At 41.3% G+C, this 16,275-nt stretch overlaps 1 protein-coding gene and 1 pseudogene across 2 annotated transcripts in view; both read right to left on the bottom strand.

The window, feature by feature from the left end:
* LOC309349256 (uncharacterized protein) overlaps positions 1 to 16,275 on the bottom strand; it is a 224,951-nt gene that overhangs the window by 185,050 nt on the left and 23,626 nt on the right. The window contains exon 5 of the mRNA XM_081875001.1: positions 12,484 to 12,636. Coding sequence (XP_081731127.1) covers positions 12,484 to 12,636 — 153 coding nt within the window. The remainder of the gene's footprint in view (positions 1 to 12,483; positions 12,637 to 16,275) is intronic.
* LOC309347837 (protocadherin gamma-A6 pseudogene) lies at positions 5,032 to 8,275 on the bottom strand (annotated as a pseudogene). Its single transcript has one exon. The product of its transcript is annotated as a protocadherin gamma-A6 pseudogene (transcript).

Raw genomic sequence — 16,275 nt, forward strand, 5'->3', positions numbered from 1 at the left:
CACCACATTCCACCCCCCCCCCCGCATTCCTCAAGTTAGAAGTTATTGAGAGATTGACTGCTGCCTGACTTTAAAACTGCTCACAATACCAACAGCATCATAGTACATTAAATCACAGCATGTGGCCAAACAGTAACTAAGAGGACAATCTTATGCTCCCCTAGGAGGGAAGTTGAGGAGCTTTAGGATTCTGTGAAACTTTCTGTGTTGGTAGAGAGGGAGGTCCACTGCCAAAGATCCCCTTGTGCAGTTGGAGACCTGCCAGAGATGCTCTGTGCACAGTGTAGGAAATAAATAATCATTCCTACATGTTCTGTGTGACAGGGCCCACAATGATAATTAAAACTTGACTTATTTCTATTGGAAGTGAATTCATATGAACAAATGTACCACTTACAGCATATATTAAATATAAAAAAGGATATGTAAACACTATATTTTCTAAATAAAGAATATTCATTCTGTTATCTGGTAATCACTCACCTTTACTTCTCCTAAATATATGAGCCATAAAAGGCTACTCAAACACAGCAGAGGAAACCAACAGACGTGAATAGAAAAACTCTACCAAAAAAACCCACTGGTGTATGACACTCTTTAAGTCATACTGTGATTTGACAGCATCCGTTATTATAGAATGATGCTTGCTTGAAATATAATATTCTTAAACTCGCAATAAAGCAAATAAATTTAATAAAATAAACTTATTGGATAGGTCAGCTTACTATATAGTGCAGAAAAAAGAACTCACTGTGCTGTCATTTTCCTTTTCAGAAATTAAATTACCTCCACTGACCATCAAAGAAATGTCAGAGTTGCCATTGCAAAGGAGGTTCTCTGCTATTTGGACAGTGGGCTGCAGGAATGTCAGCTCATTCCTCCTGGATTCAGAGGACAGACAGACCTGGTAGGAATAAGGCAAAGTTCCGTCCTCATAATTGGGTGGGAATATGGCACCAGCCTTTGAATGGGGGTCAGGAATAAAGCACTGAAGGAAAGTGGGGTTCCTTGACCTTCGAAGCTTCATCAGAATGGTCAGTATCACCGTCACCAGGAACAGAAAGGACACCAAGGTCAAGGCCAATACCAAATAAAACTGTAGATCAGACTGATATTCTGAGTCATTTGGTTGGGAGTTCATTTCTGGAAGAGCCTCCTGGAAGTTCTCAGCAAACACCAGACTCAAAGTTGTGGTGGCTGAGAGAGGAGGATGCCCATTGTCCTTCACCAGGATGACCAGCCTCTGCTTCACTGCATCTCTCTCAAGTAATGCTCGGACTGTGCGCACCTCTCCTGTGTGGGAGCCAATGCTGAAGAGTGAGGGCTCTGTGGCCTGCAGGAGATGGAAGGAGAGCCAGGCATTGTGTCCCGAATCAGAGTCCACGGCCACCACCTTCGTCACCAGATAACCCGACTCAGCTGACCGAGGCACCATCTCAAAGAAAGGTGAGCCCTCTGTTGATTGTGAGGGGTACAGGATCTGCGGAGCGTTATCATTTCGATCCAAAACACATACTGTCACTGTGGCACTGCTATTGAGTGGTGGAGAACCTCCATCTTGGGCCTTCACTTGAATCTGAAACTCCCTGAATTGCTCATAGTCAAAGGAGCGTTGGGCATAGATGATCCCGGTCTCAGAGTTAATGGAGACATAGGAGGAGAGAGGCAGATCCTTGATGTTGCTGTTAAGGATGGAGTAAGTGATTCTGGCATTGCGATCCAGATCTGGGTCAGAGGCCTTGATGTGGAAAATTGAAGCTCCAGATGGGTTGTTCTCTGGAATGTAGGCAGTGTAGGAAGATGTTTCAAAGGCTGGTGGGTTATCATTGATATCTGAGATCTGTATTGATATGGTTTTGTGTGTGGAGAGTGGAGGGGTGCCTTTGTCTGTGGCTGTGATTGTAATATTATACTCGGGAGTCCTTTCTCTGTCAAGGGCACCATCTATGAGGAGCTTGAAGTAATTATCTGAAGATGAGACTATCAGGAAAGGTACAAGTTCTTTCAGGTGACAGGTGACTTCTCCGTTATCCCCAGAATCCCTGTCCTGAACTTTAATGAGAGCAATCACAGCTCCAGATGTGACATCTTCTGGAACTGGGCTGGACACGGAGGTAAGGATCACATCTGGAGCATTGTCATTCTCATCAAGAAGCTCAATCTCCATATTGCAATGTGCCGCCAATCCTCCTCCATCACTTGCCTGAATTATCATCACATAATATTGACTTTCTTCAAAATCAACACTTTCTATAAGTGTAATTGTTCCGTCTCTGGGATCCAGATGAAACTTCTGTTTGGCTGTTTTTGGGATGTCACTGAAAGTATAAGTGATCTCAGCATTTGACCCTTCATCACTGTCAGATGCTTTGACTTGAAGCACAGAGGTTCCTTTGGGTGCACTCTCCTTCAGGCTCACTTTATACATTGTCTGGGTGAAAACAGGGGCATTGTCATTAATATCAATAACTGTTATCAATATTTTGGCTGTTCCGGTTTTTGGAGGTTCTCCGCCATCCATGGCTGTAAGGACCATGTGGTGCATCTGTTCCTTTTCCCTGTCCAATTGTTTCTGCAATATTAATTCTGCATATTTGCCGCCATCATTGCCAGCTTGAATTTCTAGTTTGAAATATGGAGTTGAGCTCAACTGATAATTCTGGAGGGAGTTTGTTCCGATATCATCATCTTCAGCATTTCCAAGAGCAAATCGAGTTCCTGGCAGAGTAGATTCACTAAATTTAAGCTCAACATTTTCATTCCGGAAATATGGGGAATTGTCATTAATGTCTTGGATAAAAATATTTATGTGGAAAATATTCAAAGGATTGTGTGCCACAACTTCTAATTTGAGGACACAAGTGGATGATTTACCACAAATCTCTTCCCGGTCTATCCTCTCATTCACATATAGGTTGCCATTTTGTTCATTCAAATCAAAGAATTGCTTTTCTGAAGAAATACCAAGCTTGCGCTTTGACAGCTCTCTGACATCCAACCCCAGATCTTTAACAAGGTTCCCCACAAAGGAGCCCTGCTCTGCTTCCTCTGGAACTGAATACTGAACCTTCTCAGACACTACCTGGCAGCAGAACACAGAGCAGAATATGAACAGAAACAGTACTTGCCTCTTGGTGATCTCCCTTGTTCTCTCTGCCTGCTTTATTTCCATCACATCCATTGCATTTCCTGATTTCTTCCTTCTTTCAGTATAGTTTGCAAGACTCAAAGTACACTAATGTGAGATAGTACCAATACTGTTCTTTTGAGCTGATTCTTGGGAAACTGAGAGCTTTCCTTTCTTGAGCAGCTTTTAAAATAAAAGCTTTTCCTTTCTGCTCCGGTGATGTGTTAAGAGAGAGAGACTGCTCCAAGAGTCTCAGAAATGCTGAGCCATGGCTGCTCCCACGTTGTCCAACAGTGACACTCTGAGTCCACATGGGGAACTGTATTTGCCATTTCAATAATGGTACATAGCATATAATTTCTAATGTAGAGAACTGCTTTTAATTTACCCTTTACCATTGTTTTCAAGTTGTACCCCCCCTCCCAATGGATTGTTGATCAGACCTCATAGTCATTCACTCCATTAAGAACTCTTTTGTGTATGCAGGTCAATGAGACCAGAGTTCCAAATTTCTTTCTTCCATGTTTAATGTGCATTAAAACAATCTAAATAATATTAGGAAATTATCACAAGTGAATTTTTAATATGTATTCCCGTCAGAGGTTCAGCTTGTGATAATTTTAGGTTGACCCACACAGTGATGTGTGCATTTCATTAATGTGATCAAGAGGATTTGCCACTTTTATTTACAATAAGGGAAAACAACTTTTTTAAGCAATGTTTTTGTCTGGTGTTCAAATACTGTAATCCCTAAATAATTCCCACTTTCTCTTAAACATCAAACAATTTTGTGGGAATCCAAGCATCCTCCCAGCATACTTTGCATTGTCCAATTCACACATTAGTAGAACTTCAGGATAGTCCTTCAAGGACATTGCCAGATATGGTCACCCAAACAACTCCCCCAAATTTCAGCACGTTACCATTCATTGTTTCCTTATAGGAACAAAAAAACCCCACATGCCTCATAAACTGCATCAATTTTTGCCATTGTAGGGTGTTTACAAATAAACTTGCAGTCACATTTCCAGTGATGCACCCATTGTAGCAGTGTGGAGCTACCTAGAAGAACACACCTTTGGCTGAAGCTGTTTTCATTCATATTATAGGGAGAAGGCAACACACGACACCTTCTCTGGGGTTCAAAAGTCTACTCCTACCTTACACTGGAAATCTCATTAAAGTAGAAAATACCCCCCCCCCCGAAAAAACCCCATTTGTGTGTTGCTACAGTAGTTCAATAGCAGTTGAAGGTTGCAAATTACAACGAGCATTATGCAACCAATCTTGCAATACAATTGCTTATAAATTTCTTCCCAGAGTCCCCTCACCATTAAATCTCCTCATTTTATCATGCTAAAATATACCAACAGCCAAAATAACTCAGCCAATAAAAGAGTTAAGTAAATTCATTATTACTTTTCTTAAAAAAATAAGTCTTGTAGCAATGAGAATATCAGTATCAGCTTACTGGTGGGCAGTTGGGTATGTAGTGGAAAAAAAGGTTATTGGTTGAAAGATGGGAATGAACACTTATTTGTCAGAGGATACTTGGCCCTAGTTTTCACGTAGGCAGATAACAACAAATTAGCAAGGCAGGTGAGGGCTCACATTTATATACTTATTTATTGATAGAGGTTTTTTAAACCACCCACTATTTGGAAGTGTAATAAAAATATGAAATAAAAGCCAAATACAACATACTAAGTTAAAAAAATTAAGAATGCATTAAATCAGGAACTCACCTGCTGCACATGAAAATAGGATGAGCCTAGCCTTCTCCCTATCTCCTTTACATGATAGTTTCAATATGTAGTGAACTATGTTTTTTTATAGATGTGCACAAGATTCTGTGAGCCTCCACCAGTAGTCCAAAGTAAGAGACAAAGACAGATCATCTGATGCATCAAGATGAAGATTTGTTGAAAGAAGTTACTTCACAGAAGGATCGCGTATAAAGTAATAACTAAAAGAAGGGGGAGCTGAAAGTAATAGAAAGAAGACTGACATAGTTGTGAATATAATGAAAAAGCAGAGGTAGGTGGGAAATATATTCTGATATTAACAAAACAAAAAAGCATGTTAATCTAAAATTGTTTGCTCACCTGGACTACGATTAAGCCTTCATTGTTCAAGTTTAAATCTTCACCAGGTAGGATTGGATCCTTTGCCTCACAAGCCTCTTTATTGTTCAGAGTATTGGAATAATTTGCCTTTCGAGAGTCTGTAGTGAGAGAAACCTCCTGGCAGTAGGAGTGCAGAAATGCTCGGACTCCGTCAATCCCCACAAACTGTGAGATAGGAGCGCCACTGAAATTCACACTCCCCGACTCAAGCAGCTGAGAATTTCGCCACCTGTGCAATTTGATGGCCAGTAACACAAGGAGGAAGATGAGGAACAAGCAGGAGACAAAAGCCACTGCAAGGACCAGGTAGAAGGTGAGGTCAGATGGAGGCTCTACAGGAGCTGAGATGCTGCTCAGGTCTGAGAGGATTGCAGGGATGGTGTCAGCCAGCACCACAGTCAGAGTGGCTGAAGCAGAGAGAGGTGGCTGCCCATTGTCCTTCACTAAAACTACCAGGCTTTGCTTGAGGGCATCTTTCTCCAGAAAGAAGCGGGCCGTCCTGATCTCTCCCGTGTGGAGCCCCAGAGTGAAAAGCCCTGGCTCAGTGGCCTTGATCAGCTGGTAGGAGAGCCAGGCATTCTGGCCAGAGTCCGCATCCACGGCCACCACCTTAGTGACCAGGTAGCCTGACTCTGAGGAGTGAGGGGCCAGCTCTATCCCCGTGGAGCCATCAGTGGGAGGGGAGGGGTACAGGATTTGGGGAGCATTGTCATTCTGGTCCAGGATGAAGAGAGTCACTGAGACGTTGGAGCTGAGTGGTGGAGAACCTCCATCCTGAGCCATTACATAGAACCGAATGTCTCGAAACTCTTCATAATCAAAGGAGGTCAGAGCATATATAACCCCCGTCTCAGAGTTAATGGAGAGGTAGGAGGAGAGGCGGGAGTCACTTCTTTGGTCATCAGTGATGGAATATGTTATTTTGGCATTTTCTTCCCAGTCAAGATCATTTGCTCTTAAGGAAGAGACCATCGCTCCTCTTTGGTTATTCTCAACAAAATAGAAAGTATAGTCTGTTTTTTCAAAGAGGGGTGGGTTGTCATTTGTGTCTAAAACATGAAGTGTGATAACTGTGACTGCAGAAAGAGGGGGCACTCCATGGTCAGTAACAGTGACAGTAATATTGAAGACTGACACCTGTTCTCTGTCAAGGGCACCATCAGTCACCAAACTGTAAAAGTTATCCATGGACTTCTTTAGCTGGAAAGGGAGGTTGCTAGGGATTGAACATGTGATTTCCCCATTGATTCCTGAATCTCGGTCTTGGACATTTAATATGGCAATTACCGTTTGGGATGGTGAACTTTCAAGTATGGTGTTGGTGGCAAAGTTTACTGATAATTCAGGTGCATTGTCATTCAGATCTGTAACAGATATCACAACTTTTGATCTGTCACTCAGGCCTCCTCCATCTTTGGCTTGTATCTCAAATGCATATAAAGATGATTCTTCATAATCAAGATTCCCAATAAGGATGATTTCACCAGTTGTGGAATTTAACAGAAACATTTGGGAGTCTCGCTTTGTGATTTGTTGGAAAGAGTATCTAATGTCTCCATTGATTCCTTCATCCATATCAGTGGCTCTCGCTGTCAAAACTGTGGACCACTTGGGGATATTCTCACTGACACTCACTTCATAGAGAGGTTGGCTGAAAACTGGTGCATTGTCATTTGCATCAAGGACAGCGATGTGGATTTGTAATGTGCCAGATCTGATGGGATCACCTCCATCAGTAGCTATGAGGAGCAAATCGTAAGCTGATTGTTCCTCTCTGTCCAGTGACTTTTCCAACACAAGTTCAGCAAGTCTGACACCATTTTCTTCTGTTTGCACATGCAAAGCAAAATGGCTGCTGCCTGTGAGTTGGTAGCTCTGCACGGAATTTATCCCCCAATCTGGATCTTGAGCTTTGGGTAGAGGGATCTGGAATCCAGGTATAGATGCCTCATTGATTTCCAGCTCCTGTTCCCATAGAGGGAAGTGGGGAGCATTATCATTTATATCCGTAATTTCCACTTCAATTCCATAAAGCTTCAATTTGCTTTCAACAAGAACCTGAAACTTCAACATACATTTCTCTGCCTCTCCACAAATTTCCTCTCTATCTATTCTCTCAGATATCTGCAAATGGCCATTGTTGGCATTCAAAGAAAAGTACTGAATCATACCTACAGGGTAAACAATGCGCAGTCCATGGTTTGGGAGCAGCTTGCCATCCATACCCAGGTCCTTTGCAATATTCCCCATGGAAGAGCCTTTGTGCATCTCTTCTGGAATGGAGTAGTGGATCTGCCCAGAAACTGCCTTCCAAGAAAACATCATGAAAAGGCACTGGAAGATTCCCTTTCTACAGTTCCACAGCCTCTGAGTTGCTTCCATCCTTGCAGCAGGTTAAAGACCCTTAGATTTTCGTTCAAATGATACTGTATCCAACTCTTTTCTAAGGAAAATGCACTTCCATTTCTTCTTTGCACTAAAAAGCAGCTTGTTCCTTCAGATATTTTGTGTTTGTGTTTAACGGAAAGGCATCTTCGATTGGGCAGGATTTCTAATTTCTCCTCTGTTCTGGTGAACAGTGACACCCAGAGGATCAAGCCCAAACTGCAAAAACTTCACTTTTGAAAATTAAATAAACACCATTTCACTGTACTACTGCTATTATATGCAGCTATAGCTAGGATAACTTTATTCTTTTCCCTTAGAATTTACCCACTAAGGATAAAAAAGAGTGAGGACCTTTGTTGCTGTAATTGAAAAGGAGCAGGAAAGAGAAGTGTGTTTAGGGTTCCTGCCCTACCCCATTATTGGAAATTCTGAAATAAATGTTATGGCTCTTTCTCAGCAATGTTTTCTGCTGGCTTTAATAAGGGAATATTCAATAGATTTTTTTCTTAACGGAGAAACAACACTAGTAAACCACCAGTACATCTGGCACTTCACTCCTCTCAGCTCCTATTTGTTCATTCACATCTCTAGGTTGTTCATCTTCAAACTGAATTTTTATTTTTAGGTACGTGTTACATAAGCCCTACTTAGGCATACACTGTCTGTACATGAGCAAACACATGAGGAGAAATATGGAGTGCTTCTTAGTCCTTTCCTGTCCAGCATTTCATTTGTACACAATCTAGATCCCTCCATGAATTTGAGGACCAAGGTGTGAGGTGGGGAGCTTACTCTACTTGTAGGGACCCCACACATGATTTAGAACTTTGCACCATCATGTTTTCTTTGCTTACACTTGAGGAGATGGTTCAAACAAGGCTGTACTGGGTAGGAGATGCACATCATGAATGCCCCAGTTCAAACCAAACTTCAACCATGAGCTCATTAGTTGTCCTTGGGCAAGACTCCCTTCCTCCTCTCTCTGGTTGAGTTCACACAGCCGTTTCCTCCATTTCCCTGATGTTTCCCTAACTATTAATTTCTGCATTATATTCAAGTTTTCACATGGCATGAAATCCACTTCATTTCCATGTTATTTAATTGCAGGAAAAAATCCATTTGCTGCTCCCTTAAATCGGAAAATAGCAGGAGTAAAGTGATGAAATTTGGGGCCGAATACATGGGGGAATGAATACATTCACAGCTATGGGTGGAATAGTGGCAATGTTATCCAATGATGTTCATTGTTGCGTCACACCACACACACTGGTGTGAATGAAATTTAGTGGAACATGATATATTGCTCATATATTGATATGCTGATATATTGGTCAAAAATAACACAACTGGTACTGCACTGTGAAAGGATCACTGGAAAACAGAACAGAAGCACTAGTGTTCTGGACAGGAAAACTAATGCAATATTTGCCACATCTAAATGTATCCTCTCTCCATCTCATCCACAACATGAGGAAAATAATGCTGATCTATCTTTCTGGGTTATTATGGGTTACAAGGGAATGTATATCAGCCATTTTCTACACTAAAGTGCTCTATAAACACCAAGTATGACTGTACAGTGCAAAGAACTCCATGTCCTCCTTAATGTATTGATCACATTGTGCCTAGAAGAAAATAAAGCCAAGACGAATGCTATTAAAGCCAATTATTATTACTACACCACACCACATTACAGAGATAAAAAGAAGCAGGAAGAAATTGGCGACACATGCAATGGGGTGGAGCTGTGGAGCCACCCTCCAACACTAGTGTTGTTGCTGGGACTTACCTGGTCAGGGCTGGGCTGACACAACTGTGTGGTTGGGGCTGTGCAGGTGCACCAGCAGCAGTGCTAAATGTTCCCACAGTTAAAAGCACATGACTCCAGCCTCACTCTGCCCCATCCAGGTAGGCAACATTGTATGGGGGTGGGGGGTGAATTCACCAGCTGCCCACCACCATGCATGTCACTACTGCAGGTGGGTAACTTTCAATGGCAGCTTATGAGCTCATGTGTGACAATCAGTTGTCAAGCTCAGAACAAGCATTATTAAAAACTAGCATGTGATGACCTGTTAAATCTCCAATCATCTTTCTTGGAGATCTTGATCTTCTTCTGCTTCTTGTTCTACAAAATCAGCACGACTACTAAAACTGCTATACTGAATTTGCTGAATGCTTTCCCCCAGAAGACAGAAAATCAAGCATCCGATACACTATGCAATGCCATAAAAGTTTCTTTCAAAATTGGTCTTCATCTTTCACTACAGAATATGCACTGGCAACAAACTTTTTGACACATTAGGAGCAATCCAGCATTAATGTATATGAAGCAGCAGATACAGGGGTGTGCAGCCGTATGCCCTTGCCAGATTGCCTTTCCATGGGAAAGCATTCCCAGCCAAAGAGGTGAGAGGGCATCTAACATTGTTATGACTCAATAGTCATTTGTAACCTATGTTACTACAACATGGAAGCATGACTGGAGATGTTATAGGTAGAAATACTAGTCACATGCCACACTCAGCTACATACATACTGTTGACCACAACTGTTCCAACTGGTCATAATTTCTAATCATAAATTGCAAATGCTCTTAGCTGTTTTGACTGTTATGCAAAGGGGGAAAGAGATTTTGGGTTCATGATGCAGACATATTTTGGTCAGCATATAGGGCAATACAGGGACTCCTGTTTTTCCCTATTGCTCATTGCCTGTGTTTTGTCTTTCTAGTATATGGTTTTTGGAGGTGGGGAATTGATGCATTTTATATATTTATTTAAAATAATTATATAGTACCAGTCCCGCACTCAAAGAGTATCTAGGTTGTGTATAATATTGATTTAAGACCATATAAGCACCAGTTCAATGCAATAATATGCATAATAAAGTACAGTATATAATACTTTTGTCAGCAACTTAGTGGAGTTGAACACCAATGGCCAGCAAATACTTGGTCACATAGATACATCTTTAAGTTGATGAAAACACTGCACCGTACATTACTATTGAATTCAAAAGTGCAGACTGTTCCACCACAGAGAATGCCATCCTTATGATTTCCAGAACATGTATTGATGCAGGTAAGGAGACCACCAGGAATGCCTCCACTGAAGATCTTGGTGAATAGATGAATTGATATGAGAACAATCATTATCTTGAACAATCTTGTGCTAATTTGTTTTAGAAAGGATGAGGTAACATGTTGGAGAATTTAGGAGTGCTTCATTAATCTTTTTCTGACATGTTGGGACAGTCTCCTTTGGGAAGTTGTGGACTCTCCTTCCTTGAAGTTTTTTTTTAGCAGAGGTTGGATGGCCATCTGCCATGGATGCTCTAGCTGAGATTCCTGCATTGCAGGGGGTTGGACCAGATGACCCTTGGGTCCCTTGCAACTCTATGATTCCATGAGAGACAGACTACTTGCTCCACTCATTGATCAAACAAAGGCTGTGCATGAGCTCTATTCATTCTGTAACCAGGAATAACCAGTCACAGGACCTGAGGAGTGTTTTACAACTGACAGCTTCCATCAATGCTTCACCATAACATACATTGTGCTTTTCCAATCAGACCCAACTGTGTATGAGTTTTAATTTGTTTTAAACTATTCTGTTGTGATTTAACCTTTCTGTGTGCTTTAAATTATGGCTGTCATTTTTAAATATTATTTTTATTCATTTTTAATAATATAACCATTTAACAATGTAGAACATTTATATACTCTCAATCTGAAAAATACAAAAACACAGATCTCCACTGTTTGTTTAAAACTTCCTTGTCTCAAACCACAAAATAGGCATTTTGTTCTGCCTTCAACCCTTTAATGTTCAATTTCCCTTCCCTTCTTCTTGAAGCCAAAAAGCAGCTCACACACTGAATGTAAATTATCACCAGCTGATGGACAAATCTCCCTCAGTTATAAATTATAACTGTCCCAAAAATAATTAAGAAAGGGAGGCTTTTGCAGATCCCATACCCATCACAGCTCTTTCATGGCTTTGGGGCAAGATGTAAATTCCTCAGCTCTCAAGTCACTTAACCCCCATCCGAGTTCCTAGGAGCTGACTGCTTCTTAGTCTCTTGAACACAGAAAACAGCTTTTTCAAAGCACCAGAGATTAATCCCTTGTTCACTCTTTTTTCCAAAATGAATATGGGAACCAAGACTTATGTCTGGCTATCATCAATCACCATGTAATTATCTCTGTTGGCTGACCGCCAACAAAAGATATTCAATCCACTATTTCCTTCCCCACAACACATAAAAAACTCTCCACAAACTTCCTAATATTTAGTTTAATAATAATGAGAAGTTTGCCAATAAATAGAAAATTTTCAAACTTCTTGAAGAATATACAATGTAATATATTTTTATGTCTGTTTTTCTGGGGGGTTTTTTAAGACATAACATTAAAATAGCTACATATTCAATTTTAATCATACTACGAAGGTAGGAAAAAAGGAAGGAAGGAAGGAAGGAAGGAAGGAAGGAAGGAAGGAAGGAAGAATAAGCACCGTCTCCACTCAAACATGCTATGTCGTCCTGTGGTCCGAGATTGTCACCCTAAGTCAGAATGCAAATGTGCATCTGGATAATTCTGACTGAGGCTCCCCCCAACTTGCAATTTTGCCCTTCAACAACTGCTAGAAGGCCCATTTCATTAGCTTGCTCTGCAGCAGTAGCAGCTCAGTATACTCCCTACCTACTTCCCTGGTGACATGGCCTGAATTGTCTGGGTGCCAGTTTGATAACACCCACTGTTTACAATTAAACTCTCAAACAAGTGATAACACACCTAATTCCCTTAAAAAAGAAAAAAAAGAATGCAATATAACTCACCGTGCTGTCATTTTCCTTTTCAGAAATTAAATTACCTCCACTGACCATCAAAGAAATGTCAGAGTTGCCATTGCAAAGGAGGTTCTCTGCTATTTGGACTGTGGGCTGCAGGAATGTCAGCTCATTCCTCCTGGATTCAGAGGACAAACAGACCTGATAGGAATAAGGCAAAGTTCCGTCTTCATAATTGGGTGGGAATATGGCACCAGCCTTTGAGTGGGGGTCAGGAATAAAGCACTGAAGGAAAGTGGGGTTCCTTGACCTTCGAAGCTTCATCAGAATGGTCAGAATCACCGTCACCAGGAATAGAAAGGAAACCAAGGTCAAGGCCAATACCAAATAAAACTGTAGATCAGACTGATACTCTGAGTCATTTGGTTGGGAGTTCATTTCCGGAAGAGCCTCCTGGAAGTTCTCAGCAAACACCAGGCTCAACGTTGTGGTGGCTGAGAGAGGAGGATGCCCATTGTCCTTCACCAGGATGACCAGCCTCTGCTTCACAGCATCTCTCTCAAGTAATGCTCGGACTGTTTCAACCTCTCCGGTGTGGGAGCCAATGCTGAAGAGTGAGGGCTCTGTGGCCTGCAGGAGATGGAAGGAGAGCCAGGCATTGTGTCCTGAATCAGAGTCCACGGCCACCACCTTCGTCACCAGATAACCCGACTCAGCTGACCGAGGCACCATCTCAAAGAAAGGTGAGCCCTCTGTTGATTGTGAGGGGTACAGGATCTGCGGAGCGTTATCATTTCGATCCAAAACACATACTGTCACTGTGGCACTGCTATTGAGTGGTGGAGAACCTCCATCTTGGGCCTTCACTTGAATCTGAAACTCCCTGAATTGCTCATAGTCAAAGGAGCGTTGGGCATAGATGATCCCAGTCTCAGAGTTAATGGAGACATAGGAGAAGAGAGGCAGGTCCTTGATGTTGCTGTTAAGGATGGAGTAAGTGATTCTGGCATTGCGATCCAGATCTGCGTCAGAGGCCTTGACGTGGAAAATTGAAGCTCCAGATGGGTTGTTCTCTGGAATGTAGGCAGTGTAGGAAGATTTTTCAAAGTCTGGTGGGTTATCATTGATATCTGAGATCTGTATAGATATGGTTTTGTGTGTGGAGAGTGGAGGGGTGCCTTTGTCTGTGGCTGTGATTGTAATATTATACTCAGGAGTCCTTTCTCTGTCAAGGGCACCATCTAAGAGGAGCTTGAAGTAATTATCCAAAGATGAGACTATAAGGAAAGGTACAAGTTCCTTCAGGTGACAAGTGACTTCTCCATTATCACCAGAATCCCTGTCCTGAACTTTAATGAGAGCAATCACAGCTCCAGATGTGACATCTTCCGGAACTGGGCTGGACACGGATGTAAGGATCACATCTGGAGCATTGTCATTCTCATCAAGAACCTCAATCTCCACATTGCAATGTGCCGCCAATCCTCCTCCATCACTTGCCTGAATTATCATCACATAATATTGACTTTCTTCAAAATCAACACTTTCTATGAGTGTAACTGTTCCATCTCTGGGATCCAGATGAAATTTCTGCTCGGCTGTTTCTGGGATGTCACTGAAAGTGTAAGTGATCTCAGCATATGACCCTTCATCACTGTCAGATGCTTTGACTTGAAGCACAGAGGTTCCTTTGGGTGCACTCTCCTTCAGGCTCACTTTATAGATTGCCTGGGTGAACACAGGGGCATTGTCATTAGCATCAAGAACTGTTACCAATATTTTGGCTGTTCCGGTTTTTGGAGGTTCTCCGCCATCCATGGCTGTAAGGACCATGTGGTGTGTGTGTTCCTTTTCCCTGTCCAGTTGTTTCAGCAATATTAACTCTGCATATTTGCCACCATCATTGCTGTTTTGAATTTCTAGTTTGAAATATGGAGTTGAGCTTAATTGATAATTCTGGAGGGAGTTTATTCCAATATCATCATCTTCAGCATTTCCAAGAGCAAATCGAGTTCCTGGCAGAGTAGATTCACTAAATTTAAGCTCAATATTTTCATTCCGGAAATGTGGGGCATTATCATTGATGTCCTGGATAAAAATATTTACTTGGAAAATATTCAAAGGATTGTGTGCCACAACTTCTAATTTGAGGACACAAGTGGATGATTTACCACAAATCTCTTCCCGGTCTATCCTCTCATTCACATACAGGTTGCCATTTTGTTCATTCAAATCAAAGAATTGCTTTTCTGAAGAAATACCAAGCTTGCGCTTTGACAGCTCTCTGACATCCAACCCCAGATCTTTAACAAGGTTCCCCACAAAGGAGCCCTGCTCTGCTTCCTCTGGAACTGAATACTGAACCTTCTCAGACACTACCTGGCAGCAGAACACAGAGCAGAATATGAACAGAAACAGTACTTGCCTCCTGGTGATCTTCCTTGTTCTCTCTGCCTGCTTTACTTCCATCACATCCATTGCATTTCCTGATTTCTTCCTTCTTTCAGTATAGTCTGCAAGGCTCCCAGTACACTAATGTGAGATAATAGAAATGTTCTTCTTTTCAGCTGATCCTTGGGAAACTGAGAGCTTTCCTTTCTTGAGCAGCTTTTAAAAGAAAAGCTTTTCCTTTCTGCTTCGCTGATGTGTTAAGAGAGAGAGAGACTGCTCCAAGAGTCTCGGAAATGCTGAGCCATGGCTGCTTCCACGTTGTCCAACAGTGACACACTGAGTCCACATGGGGAACTGTATTTGCCATTTCAATAATGGTACATAGTATATAATTTCTAATGTAGAGAACTGCTTTTAATTTACCCTTTACCATTGTTTTCAAGTTGTAATCCTCAATGGATTACTGATCAGACCTTATAGTTATTCACTCCATAAGAGCTCTTTTCAGTATGCAGGTCAATGAGACCAGAGTTCCAGATTTCTTTCTTCCATGCTTAATGTGCATTAAAAAAATCTAAATAATATTAGGAAATTATCACAAGTGAATTTTTAAAACGTATTCCTGTCAGAGGTTCAGCTTGTGATAATTTTAGGTTGACCCACACAGTGATGTGTTTTCAGCCAGTGCATATAAACAAAATATATTTGTGAATAGGAAAATAGTGATGGGCCTTATACTAGTTCATATTTATTTTCCATTTAGCCCTGTATTGTTTCAACAGGCAGAGCCTTTCTCTGCTACTGATTAGAGAGGTGCTCAAAGGCAACTTCCAGTGTAATATTTTAAAATATAGTTTTATTTCCTTAAATCATGTGCTACTTTGCAATGCCTTGGGCTTGAAAAAGAAATCATTACTGCATTTGTTTTGCAAGATATTTTTATATGATGCTCAATGTGATCATCCCGTAATCTCCTTTCAAGAAGAGATGATATGTTTTTGCTACAATTTGAGGGCAGTAGTTGTGGGTGAGGAATATTTATTATCTACATCTTCTAAATTGGAAAGGTATCCATAGGTAGACAAATGGTAATATCCAGTTGGTTCAATTCAAAAGCCATTCGTACTTTCTTTTTGTAGCTTTCCTTGAAATCCCCAACCTGAACAACTCAAGAGTTTTTTTTGAGAACATAAAAAGTATGTATTAGGAAAGTGCAGACCAGTCAGTTTCAGTTCCCTCTGTTTCTCAGTTTTCTAATCTTAAATTCAGTTCTTGACATCTCTTCAGCAATTTGTGGTTTAAAAAGAGGTAACCTGGTGAAAATTAGGCAGAATACTATTTCCCAGGGAAAGCTCACAAGCTGGATTTTACTTGAGCTGTCAGCATACAACTATTCTCTATAGTTGGTGGATGGACTATTGTGGGATATTTGCTCAAGGTGGGATGGAA

Source organism: Podarcis erhardii (genome assembly GCF_964252035.2).
Source record: "Podarcis erhardii genome assembly, chromosome: 8".
In the NCBI taxonomy this organism is placed as follows: domain Eukaryota; kingdom Metazoa; phylum Chordata; class Lepidosauria; order Squamata; family Lacertidae; genus Podarcis; species Podarcis erhardii.